Source organism: Pithys albifrons, chromosome 13 (genome assembly GCF_047495875.1).
Source record: "Pithys albifrons albifrons isolate INPA30051 chromosome 13, PitAlb_v1, whole genome shotgun sequence".
NCBI classification, from domain to species: domain Eukaryota; kingdom Metazoa; phylum Chordata; class Aves; order Passeriformes; family Thamnophilidae; genus Pithys; species Pithys albifrons.
Window position 1 is genome coordinate 19,208,406 of NC_092470.1, and position 24,459 is coordinate 19,232,864.

General features: G+C 50.2%; 1 protein-coding gene across 1 annotated transcript in view; it reads right to left on the reverse strand.

Moving 5' to 3' along the window:
* IGDCC3 (immunoglobulin superfamily DCC subclass member 3) overlaps positions 1–24,056 on the reverse strand; it is a 97,599-nt gene extending 73,543 nt beyond the window's left edge. The window contains exons 1-2 of the mRNA XM_071568409.1: positions 23,852–24,056; positions 13,899–14,204 (exon numbers count right to left, since the gene is read on the reverse strand). Coding sequence (XP_071424510.1) covers positions 13,899–14,204; positions 23,852–23,918 — 373 coding nt within the window. The 5' untranslated portion in view covers positions 23,919–24,056. The remainder of the gene's footprint in view (positions 1–13,898; positions 14,205–23,851) is intronic.
* Between the last annotated feature and the right edge of the window lie 403 nt (positions 24,057–24,459).

A 24,459-nucleotide genomic window follows, 5' to 3' on the forward strand; every position in this document is an offset into this window, starting at 1 on the left:
CCGTCACAACACCGAGATGTTTCGCTCACCGCCTCGACAGCCTCCTTGGACACAAGGGGATGAGTGGCAGGAAGGAAGGGCGGCTGCTGGGAGGGTGTCTCAAAACGATGCTCTAGTGGAAAAGTGTTATTTGCCTGTGAATTCTGGCATGCCAGGCTCTTATTGTTGTTGGCTTTCAGCCAAGCACTGCCAGGACACGAAAAGTCAATTTGTGTCGGGATTTTCAGTGACTCACCACCCCTCGTTCCTCACGTTTTTGGGGCAACTTATTATGGAAGCTGGCACTGGCCATATGTGGAGTTTTCACATAAGTGCTCATCCTAATTAAGAGCATGCCAGGATAGAGAGTAAATTACAGTGGGCCAGGACCATGTTCACTGTGAAAAATAGTGTGTTGTTAATGTGGGACAAGCTATTACATGTCAAGGATTACGTGATTCCTCTGATTTTCATTTTTAAAAACCCCATGGAGAAAACCCACAATTCTTTAAAACCAAACTGTTTAGAGCCATAAAATCCTGCTCTCCTCCAGAATGAAACTTCCAAGTAAGATCAAGATTTACCACTTGAGGCTCAAGGGAAAGCATCAGTAAGTTACTACTTTTCATTCTGTAACAGGATGCTCCTGGTGCAGCAGAGATGGGGTCTGTTTGTATCAGTCCCCATGCAAGGACAGGGCAATCACAAAGGACCTCACCCCATCTCCTCTGGTTTGTCCCCAGAACAGCTCGTTCCAGGCTCCATCGCCAGGCCTTTTGTGCAGCAGCTCCCAAATATCTTGGAACCAACTGCGCAAAATAAGCTGGAGCTGCACATGGGATGGTGTGAGGAGACCAGCATTGCAGGGGAGACACCCACACAACCCAAAGGCACAAATTCAACGGCTTTTTGGCTTCTACCTGACAGATATTCTTGCAGGAAGAAACATCCAACTGCTGCCTCTCAGGATGCTGGGTTCACTTGCCTTCAGGAAAAATGCCACCATGCCAGAACTGCTCGGAGGGGTAAGGTGTTCCAGCTCCTGCCTCGTTGCTACTGTGACAGAGCAGTCTGCAAGCCTTTCTGGGCCCTGTGCCATGAAGAAAAGCTGCAAAAAAGGGTACTTGCAGTCTCCAAAGCCAGAAGACAATCCAAATTATCTCTTAGGAATGATCTCCAAGCCCAGGTTCTGATTTTTATACACAGCTGCTCATAACCCAAAGCTGGAAGCACATCCCATGTACCAGAATATCCCATGTTTTACTAATCAGTATTAAAAAAGTAAAAAATACTTTTTCTCAATACCCTTGTCCTGCTTTTTTTCTTTGAACCAGCTGGTTTGGACCCTGTCAGAGTCAGGAGACCGCATTAACCAGAGCTGATGTACTAACCCATCAATTCCACACTCCTCTGAGATGTTGCCTTCAAGCTCATTATCCAAAGCCTAAATTGCCAAGAATTAGACACCTTCACTCTGCATATCAGCAGGAAAAGGGGAAAGGAAAAAAAAATCAAATACAATCCACAAGCCCACAATCTAATTAGGAGAAAAACTTCCAGTCCTGAAGCGTTTGTCAGTTTTTTCATCCTGCCAAATGCATACTAATCCCCCCTGCCTGCCCCCTGCACGGCTCCCACAACATGCCAGCAGTGAGCAGCATTAGGCCTTCCTAATGTGCCTCCGAAACAATAGCAATTACAGAGTCGCCCATTCATATCTAAAGGCTCACAGACTACAACTTCCCTCAGGAGGCTAAAGACATTTCATCGAAGCAATTATATTTATGTGGCATTAAAGTACTTCCTTTAAAGCCACGCAGTTACCTTTTTGCATCTGAAGCAGAGCGGTAACGAGGAGCCCTCTCGCCCCATCCAAACTGCTGCAAGCGTATTTTTTGCCTGTTTAAAGATTGCTAACAACACACACACACTCTGGAGGTTTGCTGCCTTATTTTTAATGTTATTGCACTCCCTTCCCCAAGGGATCTGACATGCAGATTGGAGCCTATTTACATGACAAGGGACGAGGAATGGAAGAAGCTCATCAGTTTATTCAGCTTTCCCAGCTCTCATCATGTCATCAAGGACCTTCTGATGTCTGGCAATGCCGTGAAGCCCCAACTTTCAGGATTTCACAGTTCTGTCAACCTTAGCTCTCCTTATGCTAAAACGAGATGTTTTCAACCCTTTTTTTCCCCTCACGAATCACAAATGCTGGAAACATGACTTGAGTGCATCATAATAGCTAAAAGCCAACAGGCAAAATAATAATTTCTCATTTTCTAATATCAAGAACCCAGAACAAGTGATATGATTTTGGGAGGGCAGAGACAGATAATATCAGGATTTTAGTGTGCGAAGTTGTCGATACAGCACATAATTTATTTTTTACTTTTCCCCCTCACTTTTCCTACAGGAAGCAAAGCAGCTCCCCAGAAATCTTCCACCTATGAATTTCACAGCGTGCCTCACAAAGTGGAAATGCGAAGCCTTGGCGTGACATCTCAAATCTCTGCCATTCAACAGCTGATCATATTTTCCCTTTGAGCTGCACCAGCTGCACTCCACCAGCACGCTGGGCTCACGCAGGGCTGCTGGAGGCAACTTCAGCACCGGGATCCCGGCGTGGAAAGACAGTTCCTTCCCAGCAAAGGCTGCACTTAGCTCTCATACACAGGGGGGATGTTTTTGGTGCTTACATTTCTCATGCCTGAGCAACGTTTCCTTGGATCTGAGCTCTACATCATCCTTCCCAAGCTACTTGTGGGAGCACAAGAGCTACCACAACTCCGCACGCTGATGCTGCCCAGCTCATGATTCCAGAAGGATCTCCCTGCAGCTTTTCTGTCCTTGCAGGGTAGGAAACCACCAGCCTGATTACTGAAGCTGGCAGAGAATGCACTAGTCACAGAATCACAGACTATTCTGAGTTGGAAGGGACCCGCAAGGATCATCGACTCCAACTCTTAAGTCAATAGCACACATAGGGGAGAGCATCCTGTCAGCACCAAACCTAGCCCCATCCCTCCCCTCTGGGTCCTGTGGGGATGCTGCAGGCTCGGCCGGCTCCTGGCCACACTGCCACGCTGCACCGAGCGCTGTGCTGGCCCAGGGATGAACTTGTTGCCATGGCAGGAGCCGAGGCATGCACCGAACTGCCGGCATGGCAGCGACACAGCTCGGAGCGCCGGCTGCTCCTCCACAACGGCTTTTTGTTGTCCCTGTCCCACAATGTGCCCGTCCTCTCGCCCTGCTGGAGCAGCCTGGCAAAACCCAGCTGGCCACAAAGCACAGCAGCACCGTGGCCGAGCGCCCGGCATCGCTTTGCTGCACGCTCTGCCTCTTTCCTGCCTGCTGCAGGGCACGCCGTGGGAAAGCTGATCCCATGGCACAGCAGAGTCCTCGCTGCAAAGACAGGGGGCAAAGGGATGCAGACGATTTCAGGAAAGGGCTCTGTTAAATACAGAGGAGATTTTAAGTGAGGGGAAATAGCATCACTGCAAGAGGAGTTTGTCCCCAGATAATGCATCTCCTCACTGCTGCTGGGATGTTTGCACAGGACAGGCTTAGCTCGGCTGCCTTTTAAAACTCCCTTACAGCTTTGATTAGCCTTGCTAAAACTAAGGGCATCTCCCATGCACACACTAATTAACGGCAGGCTCAGAAGAGGCTGGTATCCCTCATCGCTGGAGATTTTAACAAGGAGAAATACAAAGGTAGACTTAAAATTAAAAGCAATGCTCCTTCCTGAGCAGCGGTTTCAGTGCCTCAGAGATTACAAGCCAGCCCCGCTCTGCGTGTCAGCAAGCCTTTCCAAAATAATGAGCCTGCTTCCGTCCCAAGCAGCTCCTGTTGCACTGGAGAAATGAGCAGAAAGGTATTATGGGCTCACACTCACCAGATGGATGTCCTGCTTTGTTCTCCGCTTACTGAAAACCCTACACATACAGTTTGGATTATCTTCATTGTAATTCTAATCACCACCTCTGTTAGGGAGGGAGGGAGGAAGGGAAGGATCCTTGCCTCGGTCAGGAGAGCTAATTAAAAGTTGTGAGTCATCCAGACTTCTCCACACACTGGAAATGCTTTTGGAAGATCAGGTAATCTCTCATTCTGGGGAGAAGCTAGTTAGCAAAAGAAAAATTAAGCAGAATCCCCTTGGGCAGGGAGCTGTAGGAGAACAAATCCAGTTTTCCCCGCAGGATGCAGCACTGTGAATCACAGAGGTGCTTCAAACACACACAAGCCCCACTCTAAAGCAGAAAGGTTCATACATGTTCCCCAGCACACCAACACAAACACCTCCTGTGCACCTGCACCACGCTGGCCTTTAACACACCTTGTCTAAGAGGCTTTTGCACATGAACATATGATGCATGGACTTCTGTCTTGCCATAAGAGAACTTCTGAACCCTCTGGCTGGTTCCTGGGTACAAGCTCAAAGGTCTCAGAAAGTCAGAGCCAGGAGCCTCATGGAAATGGACAGCTGGCAGTGACGTGAGGTCCATGCAGTGCCGCAGCTCCTCAGCCCCAGCGCAGTCAGCGCTGAGCGCCGTGCCCGGAGGGGACCACCAACCCGGCCGCTCTGCGCTGGGAAGGAGCTGCCCCTGCTCATAACGAGCTCTGGCAGCTTCAGGCAGGGTCAGGGCCCCCACACCAGCTCGGTGAGGACAGTCTGTGAGTGACAGGCCCCCAAACCCAAAGGACATGGGGGGAGCTGAGGAGGACCAGCCACCATGCCCAATGCCTGGAGATAACAAGGGCCATCTGAAGAGTTGCCCAAGGTCATACGGGATGGTGGGAACAGAGCCAGGCTTACCACGGCATCAACCACCACACTGCTCTGGCCAAAACAGTCCAGTTTGGATCATTAAGAGTAGATGTTGACCAGTCCCTGTCATTTACAGGTGCTGGGTGCCTGCAGAGCCTGAGCCCTTGTGAAGATCTAGAGCATCCCTGGAGTGTCCCAAGGGGACAAGGAAGCTGTTTTCTCCTTGGCCATCAAAAAAATTTTTAAAAAAAGAATTATTTTTGTTGTCATCTTTCCAACAGCCAGTCAAGCATGCATAGACTTTTTCTTCTCTTCCCCCTCCCTTTTTTCGAGAGAGAGTTCAAGCTGACCCCCTTGGGGCCCTGCCTCTACTCTCCTCCCAAGCATTAGGATCACTAATGAAAGATGCAGCCAGGACTTTCCCTCCCGCCCTTTTACACATGGCCGTGGGAAACTGTGGGGAGCTGGACATGGATGCTGCTCTGAGCAAACAAAGTGCCTCAGCAAGTACCCTCACCTCAGACAGAGCTGCCATGCTGGGGACCAAAGGGATGTGGCTGCACTGCTTGAATATTTAGGGCAATGTCACCCCAGAGAGCCCAGGACAAGAGCAACAACCTGGACTGAGGCAGAATGTCCCATTATCCTCTGCTGAGCTGCAGGAAAAAAAATGGTTGTGGGCAAACAATACCAAGAAACAAGGTAAAATGGAACTACTGTTTCCACCTGATCATTTTGGAGATTTGCTCAGTACCATAAATGTGTTTGGATTCAAATTCCTTTAGGCTTTGCTTCCTGGGAACCCCTGGAGAACCCTCTTGGCAAGAGGATGCTCCAGGGGATGGTCCTACTTTTCTGCCCAAGGCAAATTCAATCAAAAATAGACATGATTTTACCAAAACCATCTGCAAACTGACTTTTACTGACATCAGCCTGGGCACCTGGACATTTGCAATCAGCTCATCCCAAATACACATCAGCCCTTTTCGTTGCATGTGAAGACTTGGGAAAACTTTAATCACACTTCTGCAAAGCTCAGTGAGGCCATGAATCCAGTTTGTGCAATCTTGGCTTTTCCTGGTCCCTTCTGCTGCATCCACAACATTCTCCTTGATTGAAGTTCACTGTCCCACTTCCCTCTTTGAAACCTCCTCCAAATCCATGTTCCTCTGAGTCTCAGCAATAGTGCAATCCTTGGTAGGGCGAGCTACGGCTTGGGATGAGGATGGGCATCATCCTGCCCACACATCTGGGCAGGGAAAGCCATGGACTGTGCTCAAAAGCACTGCCATGCTCCAAGATAAGCAATGCAATTGAAGAAACTCAAGCTTCTGCTCCTGGCCAAAAACATCTCACAGGGATCAGCCATGACTTGATCTGGCAGGTTTGCTGTCCCTGCCCTTCCCCGGGCACAGCAGGCAGGAAAACACTCGGTTTTTCCTCTATGAAGGAGCACAGAAGAATCGATCAAGTGCAGCACAGTACAAAGCTGCAGCTGAAGTATGCACACACTGAACCTTTGCTGTTACTGCAACACCAGCACTCATTTACACACCAGCAGCCTAAAACTATCTCTTTTGTACACCCAAATTGATCCTCACTCTTAATTAGTGCTCTCAGTTGCAGCAAAATTTCATTTGTTTCTTCCAAATGTGGCCTGATCCATTGTCCCTCTCCCGTGACCTGTGAAAATTAGTCATTGAGCTCAGTGACAGTGGTAAGTGCGAAATGCAGCATCAAAGGGACATAATGGGGCCTCTTAGGACTGACAAAACCCCAGGCATGCTCAAGAGGTGCCAACTTACTGAGGCATGTGAGTGGCGCGGGTCAGAGTGTGGGCCGTCCCACGGGAGGTGGGATGCACTGGGATGTGGGTGCAGGAGAACCCCCCACTGCCCAAGGACCTCAGCCTGCCCCAGGCACCCAAACATTGCTGCTGCACGAGCAGATGGGCTCTGCTCTGCAAGTCCCAAGGATCTGCACACCTGCTTTCCAAAGAGGTTATGGAGATGCACTTTTCCATGCAGCTCCTTAGTTTAGCGGGCAGGAATGGAGTTCGTCTTGTGACACCCAGTGCTCTTCTTTAACTGGGTCTGTGGCCTCTGCTCTGCCAGGGGTGATGTACGGGACACACACCAGATCAGCAGGGAGATGTCAACATCTCCATCTGCATTTCCAGAGCTAATTCAAGAGTCGGCACATTCCCAGAGGCAAACACAGCACTGTTCATTTAGGAGCACCTTGCACTGACCCCCCTGTGCAATCCCAGGACCAAGCTAAGGGGGAAGACACACTGCACAAACAGACCAGAGCGATGCAGTGCTGGGGGATTATCCCAGGGATCACGACCTGAGAGCCCTATGGACAAACCTGCGCAGGTACAAAGCCAAGGCAGCCCTGCAGTCACTAAACCAGCAGCTGAAAGGGACCAATTTTACCTGGTAAGCCAGAGACTTTTAACATCAGAAAACCAAAGCAAAGAGGTAAATCTCTGCAAAATTCCAACCTCTGCAGCAAACAGTGTGTTTAAACTCTCTCCTGCAAATCCAAGTCGTTAAACAGAGTAACTTGGACTTGGCAAATCCAAATGACTCTCACTTTCAAGGTCCTGCATTCAGAAGCCCACAAAGAGAACAATGAGGTAGAGAAAAAGCCGAGGATCTTGACGCTGCATTCAGAAGGCCATCTGGTCTGGCCAGCACAGCCAGCGCTGGGAACGGGCAGCGTCATGGGTTGAGATTTAATCTGAGCCACTTATTGGGTGACCTCAGGCGAATCGTTTGACCTCCTTTTGCCTCAGTCAACCCAACTGTAAAATTGGGTTTAAAGCAAGAACCTCTCTGAAAACCATATGCTGTGCCTAAGAGGAGTGGGAGCTCTACCCTTCCCAGCAACAGGGTTGCAATGGTGGGTAGAGCCAAAACTGGAGTGGAAGAGGAGGTGCATGGAGTGGGGATCCAGCATCCCTTGGTGGTAGGGAGGTCTGGTCACCTCTCCAAGGCCCCATCCTGCCAGCCCTGGGAAAGCAGCTTTGGCCCCTGTTCAGGAACTCACCCATACCAAGGGATTTGTGAGGTCTGTCCTTGCTCATATCACTCCTGCACCCAAAGGCCCCAAACATGCAAAGCAGAGTTCCCAAATCTCAGTCCTGATGGTTACCCAGACAGATCAAGAGCATTGACTGTTTTGGTCAAATGCCACCAAAACCGGATTCCTACTCACAGACTTGCCAATGAACAGTGGCAGAAAAGCAGCCTCTCTCTCCCCTGGGCCCCAGCCCAGCCCCAGCACTGCCCACCCTTTGCAGGAAGTGACACTGTACCCAGCGAACCTGAGTCCCTGACAGACAGAAAATAGCAGCTTGGCCCCTCGGGGTGTTCAGAGTGTGCAAATAATAGCACTGGCAGAAAAGCCATCCTGGGTTCAGAGAACGGAAACTGAGGCATAGCTGGTGCTTGGATGTCACTGACCACACCATGGCCAGCTGGGACCCTTGTAGAGCAAAGTGAGAGTGAAAGCCATACATACCATCAGGCCATTCCCAGACTGCTTGGAACCCAACCACCTAACTAGTGGCATTACAAATCCTTCTGCTGAAACAAGACCAGGTAGACAAAGAGCTGCTCCAGGTGCCATCATCAGCAGAGATCATGGGGTAATGATGGTAAAGAGAAGACTAAGGGAGCAGAGACCTGCTCTCCCAAATAAAGTAACCCCACACTTCAAAGAGAGGCTGGAGCAGAGCAGCAGGCAGAGGGACTATCAGGATAAAAGCACACGGGGCTGGGCACTGGGCTGTCCTCACAGAACTGCCCCTGCAGGTTCCCCAGAGCTTCCTCCCCTGTTGAAAAAGCAGGCAGAAACTGCCTGATGCTGCAGGTGTGGCTGCAGAGATGTCAGAACTTCCTCAGCTGTGCTCCAAGAGTTAATTGAGACAAATAACTCAACAGTGCTGCCATTAATGAAATTCTTCTGATATATTTCCCCTGAGCTTTCTATAAATGACTAAGTGACATTACTGCCTGCAGTGCAGCCCCCTGTATGAGAGATAACACTGCCGGAGCCGAGGGTGGCGCATCCACGGTAGGAGCCTCTCAAAGAAGTGCAAGATGATATTTAAATAACTATCACACTGCTAAGAAATGAGCAGCTAAAAGAAATATGGTCTTATAATATGCTCAAGTCTCAGGATGAATCCTGGCTGTTACAAGCAGACGCTGAAATGCTGTGGGTGGTAAGTGACAAACTCTTTTAATCCTGCAAATCTACTAAAATTCCCAGTCAGATCTCTCCAATCTCCCCCTGGTGACTCCTATATTTGTACATTTGTTTTGCAGCACACACAGGGCCAAACGCTCTACAGTACAGATGTAAGAGGCAGCATCACGTGAGCCAGCATGTCCTAGGGGCAGCCAAAAGAGCTGGTGGAGGGAAATAACCCACTCACCCATCATACCCATCCTCTGGAAACCTCTCACAGTCTCTTTTTGCCTTACTTAATTTCTTTTTCTTTCCTTTTTTCTCCTTTAGTAATTCCTCATGGGTATTTTTCTCCTGAGATCCATGCTACAAGCCTAGAACTTGCTCTGGGCTTCCCATAAGCATTCAAAGCACACACAATAAAGAAACATCACTGGCATCAGGACTGACCCCTTCTGCTCAGCATTGAAGAAAGGGCATTAAAAGTGTGCAGAGCCACAACAGAGGGGGAAACTTGTTTTTGGATAGAGGAAACCTGGCATGCAATACCAGGGGTTAAACTGCAATAAAATGCAAGCTAGCATTAGACAAAGTTCCTGGGAGTAACAGGACTGTGTCTCCAGAGCCATAAACCAACACCAGGGCACACCTTTACCTCCAGCACATTGTGCACCACTAAAACAAGTCATCACGAAAGTATCCCCCTTCCAGCTGCAGAAACAGGTTCATTTGTCCCAAGCACAAGCCACAGGTAGGGCTCTGCTGACAACACAGATACTGCATAAGCACAAGAAAAAACAACACAAACCCATGTGTTTAAGGTCTAGTTTGGTGTTTTGAGCCGACACTCATAATCTGCATCCAAACAGTGGCATTGCCCAGGAAATACCTTAGTGACAACTTTGGTGCCACCTTATTTAAACCTTAATTTAAAATGCTAACTTCATAATGAGTGGAACAAAACTGTGTAAAAACATTTCCCACTCTAATCCTGGTTTGATCCCCCCCAGTATGGCCTTCTTTTGTAATTACATCCCTTTGTGATCTCACTCTAATGCCTTGTATTGTGACCCATAAAATAATCAGCCCCCTTTGTCTCTCCCTAATCCTTTTAGACTTCCTTCTTGTCTCTACACTCTTATAAATGCTGCCATTATTTGGGCTCAGCAGCTCTTCCCACCACCCCAGAGCCTGGAAAGGGGGCTGCAGGTTAAACCCTGAATACATTCTGTGCAGAGGAGCTGAAATTATGGGAAGATCTTTGCTGCTTTAAAAATCCCTGTGATTCCCAACCTCCTCCCTTAGCCACACAGCTTGGCAGGGAAAGCTTCCAGAGTTATTATCAGGTATCACAGTACTTCAAATATTGGGCAGGTTCATTTCACCAAACTTCAAGAAACCTCTTTGCTCTAAATTGCACCATCGACTTACTTCCCCTCTCCCCTTTTTTTTTGTGTTATTTTTAAAGCATCAGATCAAACAGGGAAAATTGCTGCTCTCAGGCTGGGTACGTGCAGAGCCTGATCCGATACCCAGTTTGATGGTGATTTCCAATTAGTGGTAACTGCTTGTTATTGAGTGATATAATCAATGGGTCTTACTCCACCGGCTGGGCTGTGATTTATGATGATGTGGAGCCAGGACCATCAAATTACAGCATCGGCAGAAGAGGCTGGAAATGCCATGAGACAACATGATTAGAGTCAAGTGAGGCCAAGTTAAGCAGAAGGTGGTGATGAGAAAGGTGGTTGTGCTTTGGGGGGCTCACCCTCCAGAGGAGCGAGCTCTGGAGGGTACTATTGCCCACAGGGTATCCTCATCCACAGGGAGCAAAGACATGCTCAGCTTCTGGCACACACAAGGGAAATCCTGCTCCTCAAAGAGACCCATGAAGACACAGCCAAGCAGTGCCTCCAGAGAACACTCTATGAAACTGATTTTAATTAAGACAGCTTGGAGTCAAGTGAAATTATGAAACTGTCATTAGGAGAGAGAAAAGATCTGTATTCAATAACCTGATGAGATTATAAAAACATGTTGCATTCCACAACCTTTTAAACTAACACACCCTGGGTTTGAACAGACACGGGAACAGCAACTGAAAAAATTCCAACCAGGGTGTTAGGCAGGGGGTGGAAATGCCAATGGCCTCCCTCAGCTCAGTCACACGAGGGCTTCTTGCACACTTGTGCTTGTTCAAAAGGTGGTTACATTACAAAAATATTACCAATGTGTTTAGCACCTGACCTGCCAATCCACAAACCAGCCAAGGTCCACTTCCCTCCACTGAGTATCTTCGATTAATAATGATGACATACAGAAATAGTCCTGAATTTCAATTAAATGAATGTAATGAGTCAGTTTTTAGGAGGAAGGCTTGAAGAAGCACTCACCCCGTGGGGACACTGCCTGCACCTTGAGACCATCAGGGCCGCACGTGCCACGGCTGAGAGCAGCATATTCTTCCAGTTAAATTTTACTCAATGCCAAGTGTTAAAGTAAATTTGAAACATGAAAATATGATATCCAGCCCACATTTCCTGAATGCAAATATGTACATTCCTCCAAGCCAAGAAGATTATATTCCAAGCAATAATACAAAGCCAGGTTCTGTAACGGTGATATGAGACTAACAGCCTGCCTTTGAAGACAGCGAAAAGTGCAACAGAGCTCTCGAGGGGCCATGCTCTGTCAGATCTCTTTTATTCCTCAGTAGCACGGCCTTGATCAACTTTCAAGATTTTTGTTTGTGAAAGGTTTTTATTTCTCCTTTGCTTTTGTGTTCAGATGTCAGGCTCAGAGGGAAGAAGAGATCAGCACTGGGATGAGGTTTTACCCACCAGCAGTATTTACTCTGCCACGCAAAGGTCTGCTTAGCGCTTGGGTTTTTCCCCTTCCAGGCAGCCAGCACCCATTCCTTCGGAGCAGCAGCCCCGTCATCTCTAAAACGGGGATAATTACCCTTCTGACTGACTGGCTTATTGGGACTTGGGGCAAGGAAAATCACTATCACTTGTGTGTAAGCACCGTGAGACACAGGGGCTCAGGGCACAACTGTGATCCATTTTTAGGAGATTTCATCTGCGATTAAACCAAGTCCTGAGTGTAAGTGCATGTTCCTGCAGCTCAGGCACAGCGGGAGAGCTCACCCTGAGCAGCAGGTTACATTTACCCACAATATCTTGTTTTATTCCCATTATCTGCAGGCACCTGTGGCATCAAGGCCAGGGCCCCCCTGTTTTGTGCTGGTTTCACCCAGACCTCTTCTCAAGGCTGGCAAGAAACCAAGCCTGAAGCGAGAATAGAGCCCACAGCATTTCCAACATGATCCCTTTTTCATTTTGATTCACATGAAACTATGACTACAAAAGGAAACACTATTCAGGGACACACAGCACATCACATACATATTGATGCAGGAGCTGAGATAACAGTGTTTATTGACAATCCAAAATCCCAAAGTTAATTCCTCTGGCTCTCATGTCTCCTGTTTACAGGTCCAAGAAGTCTGACATTGTGCTTGTGTGTCAGCTGGCTTCCAGCTTATAAATGCCAGAGTCGTTCACCAAAAGTGCTCCAAGGTTTAGCACCACAAGACTGACAAGTTTGAGATCCAGCTGCTAATCTGGCATGGACCCAAAGCCCTTGGCTCCTGGACAATGTCACTTCTTACACTCCTGAAAAGCTACGTTTGCAGATGGCCACTTCATGTACTCTGGAATTGTTACACACAAGGGCTGAAGTGTTCCCTTGGTGGGCTGCCAGCCGGCCCTGGCGCTGTGGGGAGCGGCAGCCGTGCCCCGACAGCCCCCCAGTTTGGGCAGGGCAGATGCAGGACCTCGGCCCCAGACTGTGTGAAGACTTTTCCTGCTTTGCACCAGAAAAATCATGGTGTGATTTGCAAACACAACAGAAGCAGCAGTAAGTGGCTTGCACAGAAAGAAGAGCAGTAGCCACCCCCCAAACAAGTTGGAGAACTCTGCAATAGAACTTCCTTAACAACCAGTGTTTGGGCAGGGCTCGGGGCCATACCAGACACCTGCCCTCACACTCATGGAGAAATTATACCCAACAGTGACTCCTGGCTGAATGCAAAAGGGATCAGTGGCTGCATCCCAGGGCCTACACAGTCTGTGGGCAAAGCTGACCACCAACACAACAGGGACAGAAACCACCATGACCCACCAGCTCTGCCATCACTCCCAGGATAAACACAAACCAGCAACCAGAGCTGGCAGGGGAGAACAAGGAGACCCACCAGGACCAACTGCTCTGGTCAGGGCAATGCAAGGGGCTGAACTGGATTGCGTGTTGGGCTGGAGTCACAGCCTGCCCTGGAATTCTTCGTCCCCCATCTTTAAATTTCATTCCCTTGCTGACATTTTCATCTGTCTCCTCCTCTGGGCTCCCCCACCAGACAATCTGTCTGGTGTTGTTAGCCTTGCCCCCAAAGGCGCTGCCACGCCGGGTAGTAAATAAGACCTTGCTGCCTCCACACTGCCAGCATTAAATAACAAAATGAAAGACACTGTGACCTTCAGAAGCTCTTTGCCTATGATTTGGAAAGCGCTGCCTGCCAAGCAGAGCCAGCTGTGCTGCACAGCAAAGGGGCTTCCAAACTCACCACAGGAGATATACAAACCACAGGCTACTTCACTGCTTGAGTTTAGAGTACTACACCCCTCCAGCAAAGGGAATGTACTGTTAGGAGGTGATTTTTAGTTTTCTACCCAAGAAAACTGATTAGCTCTTCTTTCACACTTGGACAGCTTTACAGATTAGGTGCCAGCCAGACATCCATATCAGCTCCACATTCATCTTCTCTTCCCTCTCTTTAATCCCCTCCCTCCCTGAATACCGAGCACCCACCACGCTGCCCTCCTGCTTCCCAACCAAGCCCCTTGCAGGATTGCCCCACACGTGTGGGTGGGACAGTGCCTGTACTTACTCGCTGCCTGGATCTTCGCCTTGCGGCTCACCACCAGCCCATAGTGGTTCTGTGCCATGCAGTCGTACTCGCCCTCATCCGAGGAGCCGTCTCCCCGCACCCTCTGGAAGCGCGAGACGTAGAGCGACCCGTTGGCCAACATGAAGGCGTTCTCGCTGTCCACGATCATTGCGCCGTTCTTCCGCCAGGTGATGGTGATGGGCTGGATGCCCTCCACCTGGCAGTACAGGATCAGGGGCTGCTCCTGCACAGCTATGTCATCGCTGGGCTCCACAACGAACGCCAGCTCGGAGGAATGGCCGAAATCTAAAATGAAGAGAGGAGGACAGAGTCAGCAGTGTGGCCATGACGAGCAGCAAGAGTCAACTGCTACGGCAGCAAATGGGGGATGATGGAAATATTTTGTATGGGCTACAGGGTACAAGTGTTTTGGAGAAATATGAAACCCTTGGGCATGCTTTGCCTCCCAAGGCTTTGCTCTCAGAACCTCTGGGTGCAATTCCCAAAGGCATAACCAGAGGCACAGTCCTCCAAGGCTGCCTTTGGAGGCTCCAGTGAAGGGGATGGCCAGGCACACCCCTCCAGTGGCTTGACAACCCCCACTTCCACTTGATAGCCCCCTGCAAATTGCCTCTTGCACAAAAAAAAATTGCACGAGCACAGCATGTCAGCCATTCCCAGCCCAGGAGCAGAAGTTTACACCAGTTCTGGAAATCCATTCCTCTCCCCACGTGCCCAGGCGGAGCGGGGCTGTGCCTGCCCCAGACCCGTTTGCAGCACAGCCGGCGGGGGTGACAGGGGGATCGGCAGCTCCCGATTCAGACCATATTGCCACCGGCATCTTCCCGACACTTCTCCCGCTTGGCAGAGCAGGAGGCTGTTTGCCTCCCGCACACAGCACCATGCCCTTCTGTCGCTTTGGTCTCTCTCACGGGTAACAGCCAAAGGATGGTGCTATTCAGCCCTTAATGAAGAGCAAGTTAAGCACCGAAATACAAATGTACAGTGTTCTGGCTCAGCCACACAAAAGATTTCTTGCAAAGCAATTACGCTAAACGATGTCCACGAGAGATAAGTTACTGCAGAATTTGTAACAACAATAGGCAAACCCTCGCTTCCCATCACACAGATACGTCCTAATTTACTTCTTTTGCCAACAGAACGTTTAAACGCCATGTCTTTGGCATGTTATGCCTCACTTGGTCCAGCACACCTTTTGAGGGTATAATTTGCCCTACAGTCATGATCAGATGCTATAGAAGATGACAGAAATAGAGCTATTGCTCAAAGATGGGCCCAAAATACCCATTGTCATGAGAGACAAAAAGCAACCAAGAAACAGGAGTCCTACAGACATCTGAAGGGTGTAAAGGCAGGTTAGAGACAAATTCTTTTAAAGAGCAATGGGGAAGAAATTCCAGCAGAGTAAGAAAACTACATTTTCATCTGAATATGTAGAAAGCCTTTCTAACAGTTCATTTGTGCATCAGCCCCTCAATGGGTGGTTTCCCAACCTGTGACACAGCTTCTCCCATCTTTCATGGGCACAGGGACCAACTTCACAGCTGCTCACAGAATTAGGACTCACACAGGCAATATCTCTTGGCAAACACCATCCACAGCAGAGTCTTTGTAATGCCTGTCCCTCATACAGACCCCATCAAGGACAGGATCCCCTCACACCAGGCTCAAGACCAGGGTGGAGGAGGGTAGACTGTTAATGCAGGGTAAGAATAACAGAGATGAGAAGAGGCAGTTCCACTAAAGAAAGAGAAGGGGGAAAAAGTCTGTCTTTTCTGCTCTGCAAACCCAGTGAGATTTTTTTTCTTTCTTTCTGTAAATCCCCATTGCTTTCTACAGCAACTTAAATTGGATTACGGGGGATAAACATTGAGTGCAACCTGAGCCGAGGCAGATGGACGGAGCAGACAAAGGCAGCAGTGGTAGTGCAGGGCAGGCCAAAGGTACAGCCAACAAGGTATGAGTGTGTGCAGGGAATGGACAAACCCTACTTAGTGACAGACACCTAAAACACACACTTTATTAACCCATTAAGTCTTAAAATGTCAGGCTAGCTCCAGCCATCTCGGTGATCTATCGCTCACTGTGACTTCTTTTTTATGAGATAGCCCTGGGGTCCTCTCAGCAAGTCAGACTGCAGCCAGTACAAACCCATCAATTACTTTTTTTGGTGAAAATTAAGAAATTAGTTGAATGCTCTGCATTTTTCTGCAAAGTCACCAGAGTCCCAACACCACACTTGGACCCCATTCCCTGTGTGGGAGTTAGGCAGGATAAGGACCCTCGTGTTCTGACACTGAACCAAGGGGAATTTCTGACTCCACAAAGATTGAAGATTTCAGGATTTAGCCTACCAGATAATCAGAAAAAAACCCTAATGAAATAAATGCCCCATCTTCCCCCTGTATTCTTAAGATAAAACAGCTTATTATTATATGTACAATAAAAGGAAGAATCAACATAATTACATGCCCTTCCCACAACTGCTGTCATTATAACAACCATCATTAAGGCCTGTGATTGGAGATAATCATGTTTACCTCCATAAACATGCAGTCTCCATCCTCACTCCAGGCTGCTGAAGCTGAGCTGCAGGAGTGATGACACTCCTAATCAGGACTGGTGTCCTCAGACACACGCCCAAATGGGGACGGACACTGGCTGGTCCTGGATCTCCTCAGGCTGTATCTGGGACCAGAAATGTGCCCAGACGTGTGACAGTGTGGGACTGGTTTGGAATCTGCAGAAGCCTTGCAGAGTCCAGAAGCACTCACATTCCACCACAATTTATGCTTTTCTCATGGGGTGCTTATTAGACCTTGAAGAAATCTCACTGCCTCTTTCCTGGGGTTTCAGGGCCAGGTGACCAACCAACCAGACACGTGTGGAGAAGCAAGCCCAGCCCGTGTGGGGATTTGGGAGAAGCCAACCTTCATCTTTCACCTGTCACAAAGGTGCATTCTGAACACAGATCTCTGCCTTCCCAGGGTGCTCAGGATGAGAGACAAAGGGCACAGAGACACTCACAGAGGAATCTCCATGGCGAGACAAGAAGGCTCCTGGTGTTTGCTCTAGAGGTCAGATCAGATGGGCCAGAGGGAGAGCACAGACAGAACAAGGAGGCAATGGAGCAAGGGGAGAGAGGGACCCAATTCAGTCAGCACAAATAACTGATTGTAGTCAGCAGCAAGGCACAGCAACAACGCTGCAAAGTTGGAAGTAAATGACACTCTGCAAGCACATGGAAACAGTAAAAGTGCAATTAATTGAGAGAGACAGTGAGGAAATCGCCAAGGCCGTGAACATTCACTCAAGGAGTTTGAAAGCCCCATCACTCTCCAACAGCAGGCTGCGTATCCAAACCCAGATCACCCCACACAATATCACAGGTACCTCCCAAGAGGGACTGTGGCTCACAGCCAACCCCTGCTCAGGGCAGAAACTGCACAGCTCTGCTGGTGGCAGCTCGAGTTTGCAGTCAGAGCAGGGGTGTCAGGCAGGCAGCTGAACAGCCACTTGTGTCGACGCCGCAGCGCGCAAGGGAAAACCTTTTTGCTTTCTGCAGAGGGACGGAGGGAGGGAGGAAGTGTGATTAGCTCCGACATAAAGGCCATGAGAAAATTACTGGAATCCTCATTCTACAAGTCTCCTTTTGAGAAACATTTACCATCTCCCTGAGCAATACAATATGTGACTATATGTGCAAATATTTAACAAAAACTACTTCCCCTATTGATCAAGCAGACAGGCATACTCAGAGAAACCAATTAGCACTCGTGCTTTTGAACCAAGAGATTTATTTAGTGCTAAGAAAAAGAACTTCGAATTAATGGGAAGCTTAAAAGACACTTTGAAGTACATTTAAAAAAAATAAGTTTAATTATTTTTTACTTGACACTGTGATTCACATTCTAAGCTTCAAAAGAACTTGCTCATACCCTAGCATTGCCCTTTTCCATTTGGGAAACACGATTTTGGCTTTCCCTCCTGTGCTTCAGCAGCTAATCTCACCGCCCTAATTAGCAGTGACATGCACGGCCAAGGACCTCAGTCACATCCTGGCTCATCCTCCTGGAGCCCATCCAGACCCGCCGCCAGCAGGGCCGGCCCTGCCCCGGGAGCACACGGTCCCGACAGATGAAGCCCATATTATTATTGCTGTTCTAGACAGGGAACATTAATCACAGAGAGATGAAATGAGCTGCCAAGGGCTGAGTCTGAGCTCGTGGCAAGGCGAGATATTGCATAAGCAGTTGGGTCCACCCTGCTCTTCCTGGCACAGCATCCTCAGGAGCACTGGTGGGGAGACCGAGGCAGCCCCAGCTCCTCCCTCACCAACCAACAGCACGACACCCACCTGCAAACTGCCTGTCAGAGCAGAAATCTGCCCCCTCCTGATTTACTCTGTTCCCAGCGCAACACAGCATGTATCAGCAGCGTTCCCACCACCAAGAATAACTACTGCAGTCCTGCTTCAATAAACCCAAAAGAAGATTCCCAGGAAAACAGGAATTTATAATGATTTGCAGCTGAGTATTAAGGCCAAACACCTGGGTGCAGTTTTGGGCCATCCCTGTGAGAAACGGCTCCTGTTTTTTCAGTAGTGGGTTATTTTTTATTCAAATCCTTCTGCAGATGGGAGGATAGGGAAGGAAGAGATATATGGACATGAAAGATGTTCTCCAACAGATTATAACAAGGTTCAGGCTGATGAAATTGGCAGCCTAAAAATCCAGCTGGTGCACTCTTAAATCTCCTTGAGGCTGACCCAGACCCTAAAGAGAAAAGCACTGCACTGCAGTAAAGTGCAAATTGGCTCTTAAGGGCATCCAGAAAAATTTACATTTAAAGAAGGGGAGAATAGGCTGTAACAGGCCCCACATCTTGATGGCAGTAAAGTTTACTAGCTCAGAATTTTTTATTCCCTTTCCTTTAGGACAGGAGGTTATATAAAGCGATTTTTCCATCAGGGAGCATAAACCACATCCACTCATTAAGTGATTGTAGGAGGTCTCTGTCGGGGATAACACAACCTCAGCCACCTGATGCACAGCCCAGAAATGTCCAGGACGTTGTCCTCAGTGGGGATACAGATTTTAGCTGAGGAAGGCAAACACAGCCCAAAGAGACAGAGAAGGTGCCCCAAATAATTTTCATATGTTTGAGACCAGACTGGGCAAATCCCAGGAGGTCGCTTGTTGAACACTGAGGAAGCTGGAAGCGTTCACAGCACAAAGAGCCTTTCCAGGACGAGCTTCGACCCCTCGTGGGCTCCCCCATCCTGATGAAGGCAGGATAAAACCTGTTGGTACAGCTGGAAAGGGCAAAGACCTTTCCTGAGCTAATTACCCGCAGTAGCTCCATCCCCAGCGAGGATCCCGAGAGCAAGGCAGCAAGCCCAGCGGAGGATGCGCTGCTATTTGCATTCCCCACGTGTTTCACGGCTCTGACCAGATCGCAGCCTCACCACAGAGGGCATCAGCGACACAAACACGGAGCAGGAACAACCGTGCAGTAAAGAAGAGGACAGCAAAGGCAGTGGCCAAGATGGGAAACGCTGTGCCACAGCCGGAGTCCCCCCAGGCTTCAGCTCCTGAGGTTGCTCTAATGCAGAACAACTGGTTTCACTCCCTGACCCTGCAGGAAAGCACCAGGGAGGGGGCTGTCCCCACAACCTGTCCCTTGCATGGAGCTGGCAGGGGATGGTGCCATGGATCAGAGACATGGTGGCTGGGAGGATGGCACAAGGCTGCCAAAAGAGCCACAGGCCACTTGGCATGAAGGTGCCAAACCCCACCAGCCAGCACAGCCCGGGCACCCAACCCTTGAATGTGAGTTTGAGTCCTGCCCCCCATGCAGGACTGGATGGCGTGCAAGGAAAGGAAAGGGAAGGTTTTTCTGGAGGAGGAGAAGTTTCTGTGCACATGAAAACCCTTGAAACTCTCAATGGTATCCAGCAAACAAAATTATATGAAAGCAAACGCAGCACTCTCTCCTCCTCGCCATCCCCTCTGCCTTATCACCTCCCACACTGAGATTCAGGATGCAGGAAAGCATCACCTTGCTCCTCCCAGGGAACCCAGCACTGCACGGAGCCCTGTTCACTCCAAAACCACCACCTTGAAAAGAGTTCTTCTCTCCCTTTTCACTCTCAGGTTTCAGCAGCAACGATCCTTTTGCAAAAGCATCTTCACAGCTCAGCAGAACCGAGCGCCACAACTCACATCCCCTGACATCCCATCAGCTTCATCAACACAATCATATGTGCAACAACAACAGAAAAAGCCAGGCAGCAGATCCTTGACTCTGCTCTGAAACTCTGGTTTTAAGCCACCAACGTGGAGCAGGTCTGGGTTGTTAAGTGACTGGGCTGCTCTTGAGTGGAGGGTACGACACAGCAGTGACACCCGATATGACAGCAAGGCCACATCAGTGTGCTCTGTGCTTTCCTCTCGCCTATTTCCCTCTCTCTGCTCTTAAACTGCAATTATTGACATCTTCGCCTCCTTAACCATCAGTTTTATTTGCTTGCCAGTGACTCCTGAACATGTGTAAACAATTATTTTTATTTTCTTGCAAAACCAAAATGTTGGATATTCTTTTGGATAAGTGGACATGGATAGATTTTCATGAGCCAAGCTACATAATTTATTAGTTTCTAAACTCTGTAAAACTAAAAGCTCCAGTAAAGTTCAAATAAGTTTGTGATTTCCATGTAATTTTGAATGGACTATTCCTCTTCCTGCCTAACGTTATTTGGTTGATTTAAATGGGAATTCTTAAACTGCAGAAGGGGATTCCTGCATTGTTTTGTCTGACAAATAAAAGGACAATATCCAGGGTCAGAAGGCCAGGAGTGCAAAGCATGAAATACAGTGGGGAAAGGGGACAAAGAAAATAGATCTTCTGTCCCACATCTGGTGCAGGCTGCAAAAAGAAGCAGATAGTCTGCTCATCCCATGGGTTTGGAGCAGCCTCCAAAGGTTTGTGAAGCAAGGGCTGGCATTCCATGGGATCACTGCTTGGCACACATTGTGACACAGGACCCTCCAGAAACAAGGAAATCCAAGAAAGAAAAGTTCAGGCAGACAGAAAAGAGAAAGACAGACTTTCTCATTTGCACATGTAAAATGAGAGCAGTTTTGCAGCTCTCTGCCAGGCAGTGCTGCTGCTGGGCTGCTCCACACTGGCCCGTGCCAGGCAGACAGCACAAGGGCCAAAACTGGGATGGAGAGGAACAGGAAATTGGGCTGTAATCCTGGATCTGGAACCCTCTGATAGCTCCTAAGCAAGTGCAAGAGCTTGGTCTACGCAAGGTCCAGAGCCTGACAGGTAGTGAGAAAAGGTCCATTAGACTAGTTTAGGATTTCAACCAACTGTCTGTGTGAGTGGCAGAGCAGATCAGGAGGAAACCAACCTGCCCTGTTTCCCTCTTTCTCAGCTTGCTTTATAAACTTCCAAAGTTTAATTCTGCCACCGTGATGGTCCCAGCAGGCATAGCAGTGCCACGAGCACAGCTGGGCACACTCACACCCATCAGCTTTGCCCCCAGCACAGGTCCCAGACATGGTACATGAGGGTACGGCTGTGAGACACCCACCACATTTCAGGGCTGCTGCTGCCTCCACCACGTGGGAAATCCACCTCCCAGGATTCTCCTGTTGAACCCCCCCGAGAGAGATGAAGCCCAAAAGTGGGCTTGAATTTCATAGAGTCTCTGAGTGTTACTGGGGAAATGATACCTGATACTCTCTATGTATATTAAGAAAAAAGACAGGGTATTACACCAATTTAGGAGAAAGCAATCCTTTTTTTTCTGTCTGAAAAAAAACCCCAACAAAGCCATACGAGCAGAAATTAGTGAAAGCTTATAGCTTCAATAATTTAGAAGTTAAGCCTACTTAAATATAAATGACGATGTTTAATTCCAGGGCTGTTACTGAGCAGAGCCGGGGAGCCTCTCGTATCCTATGCCTGCCTTTGAATGCCGGGCTCAGCAGTAACAGACAAAAGCTGTCCACCACCCAGAACAAAGAGCTCCAGGAAATTAAAAAAAAAAAAAAAAAGAGAGAAAATACTGTCTCGCGGCTGAGCCCACTCCAGCACGCTGACCAGCAGCTCCCAGCGCCTGGTTCACAGTCGCCAGACCAGCATTTTGGGGAGTTTGAAAACCACAGGGCTGGGAGCGGAGCATCGTGTCCCGCACAGCTCCGACACCGCACCCGTCCCCGCGGCGAGGCTGCTCCGGAGCAGGAGGGTTTGTTCAATTCAGCGGGGCACAGAAACACGTTCCCTCGCTGTTAGCCACCTCAAGAGCAACTAAACCCACTGAAGGGGGGGAAAAAAAACGCTGAGCAGAGAAACTTTGAAAGTGCTGCTGAATGCTCCTCAGCAGGGCCAGCAAAACACACCGCAGAGTCAGGAGCCGCTGACCCGCCAAGGCACAGCATAAACAAACACACAGAGCAATTTGGACAGCAGCAGGCGATAACCGAGACACAAACTCAACTTGCTAAAGGTTTGCTTTCAAACATTCACTTATTTTACTTTCCTCCTTCAAAAAAAAGAAAAAAGAAAAAAAACTTTTTCAACCATTCTCACTGCACTATCCAGGAATCTCAACAGAGTAATGAGACCTGCTTAATTACATCCACTTCACAGATCATTTCTGTTTTCCGCGAGTTACACTGGCTTGTCCTCCTCACCGCGGCTGCTACGGACCACGTGGCGAGATTTATGATGGGACTAGCCCACAGCCTTGTTTCCTAAACACCCCAGCAGCTAATCTCTGATAAATCTAATACACGTGTTTTTCTCTCTGATGCTGGGCTGCTTGCAGGTTTTTTAAAACAATTCAGAGAATAATGATAGAATGGTTTGGGTTGGAAGGGACTTTATCTAAAGACCATCTGGCTCCAAACCCCCTGCCATAGGCAGGGACACCTTCCCCTAGACCACGTTGCTCAGTTCCTGCTTTTCCTTATCTTTAAGGGTGCTAAGTGAGGCAAGAGCAGGATGCACACGGCAGAACGGCAGAAGAGCATCTTCCTCAGATTAGACCCATACTTAAGCAGCATCAGCAGCAGAAGGAAAATATTGCCATTTATCAGCAGGGCACGTGTACAGTAGGTGCCGGGTAAGATGCCTTTGATGTTTTACCGTCTCGCCCTGGTCCGGTGAACTGTTGCCACAGTGGACAGAGCTGAGCGCTATAGGAGAACACAATATTCTTGTAGGCTTGAAGTTGCTCGCCCTCATCCCTGCAACTTGTCACCCAGCATCTCTGTCGCTATCGCCTTTCCTGACGGACGCGACGCGTCCGCCGTGCGCAGCTTCCCGCTCCCATCGAGGGGACGACCCCGGCCCTGCCCTCCAGCACGGCTGGATGCCCAGCCACGGCTGGGTGCCCCGGCAGTCACTCCATCCCTCCCCAGCGCCAGCGCTGCGGGCTCGGGCTCGGGCTCCACAAACACCACTGCCTCCCCCCAGAGTCCCCGCACAGGGGCTTTCCAACTGGAAGCGCAGCTCCGGGGGACCACTCTGGGATCTCTGCGGATGGAGGCGCTGGATGGGCTGGTGCGGGGCTCCGCAGCCCCACGGCACGACCCCCGCGTGCCCTCCCGGGGCGGGGGACACCAACGGACCGCGCCGACACCCGCGGAGCTGCCCCGGGGCGCGGGGACGGGCTGAGCGCGGGGTGCCGCGACCGGGGGCGGGCGAGGGGCACCGGCAGCGGGGATGGGGAGGGACAAGGCGACCGGGGACGCGCACTGCCCCGGCCGCCTCGGGGGTGGCGAGGAGACGCGAAGTGCGGGAGGTAGCGCCGGACGGAGCGGCCGCGGGGCGAGAGCGGCGCCGGTGCCGGGCACGGCGGCGGGTCCTGGTGAGTGTCCGCGCCCCCGCCCGCCGCCCCTGCCCAGCCCGGCTCTTACCTCCGCGGCACACGAGCAGCAGCAGCCCCAGCAGGCAGGCGGGCAGCGCGGAGCCCGGCGGAGCCATGGCATCCCGGGCGGGCGGGCTCGCCTCCCTGCGCCCCACGGGGAGGGAGCAGCCCGCCGGCAGGGAGGGAGGGGAGGAGGCAGGGAGGGCGGCCAGGCGAGAACCACCCCCAGCGGCGGGGCGGGGTGGAGAGGGGGAAAGAGGGAAAGGGGAAAGCAGGGGGAAAGCGGCGCTGAGCGGTGCTGCCCTGGGCGCGAACACGCCGCGCCGGGCGGGCGGGGCGGCGCGCAGGGAGCGGGGCCGCCGGCGGGCGGGGGGCGGGCGGGCAGCGCCTTGCGCCATCTTGCGCATTCGCCGGGCCCGGCCGGGCTGCGCGGAGAGGGGGGGACCCCGCCAGGGGCACTCCGTGACAGGGACCCTCACGGGCCTCCCGTCACCGCGGCCCACTCACGCGGCTCCCCTCGCCGGTTCCACTTCACGTCACAGAGCTCCTCTTACCAGAACCCCCGCGGGGCTTCCTCCCAGTGGCACCTCACGGGGCTCCCCTCAATGGCTCTTGTCGGCAGTGCTGCTGACGGGGCTGCCCCTCACCGCTGTCATC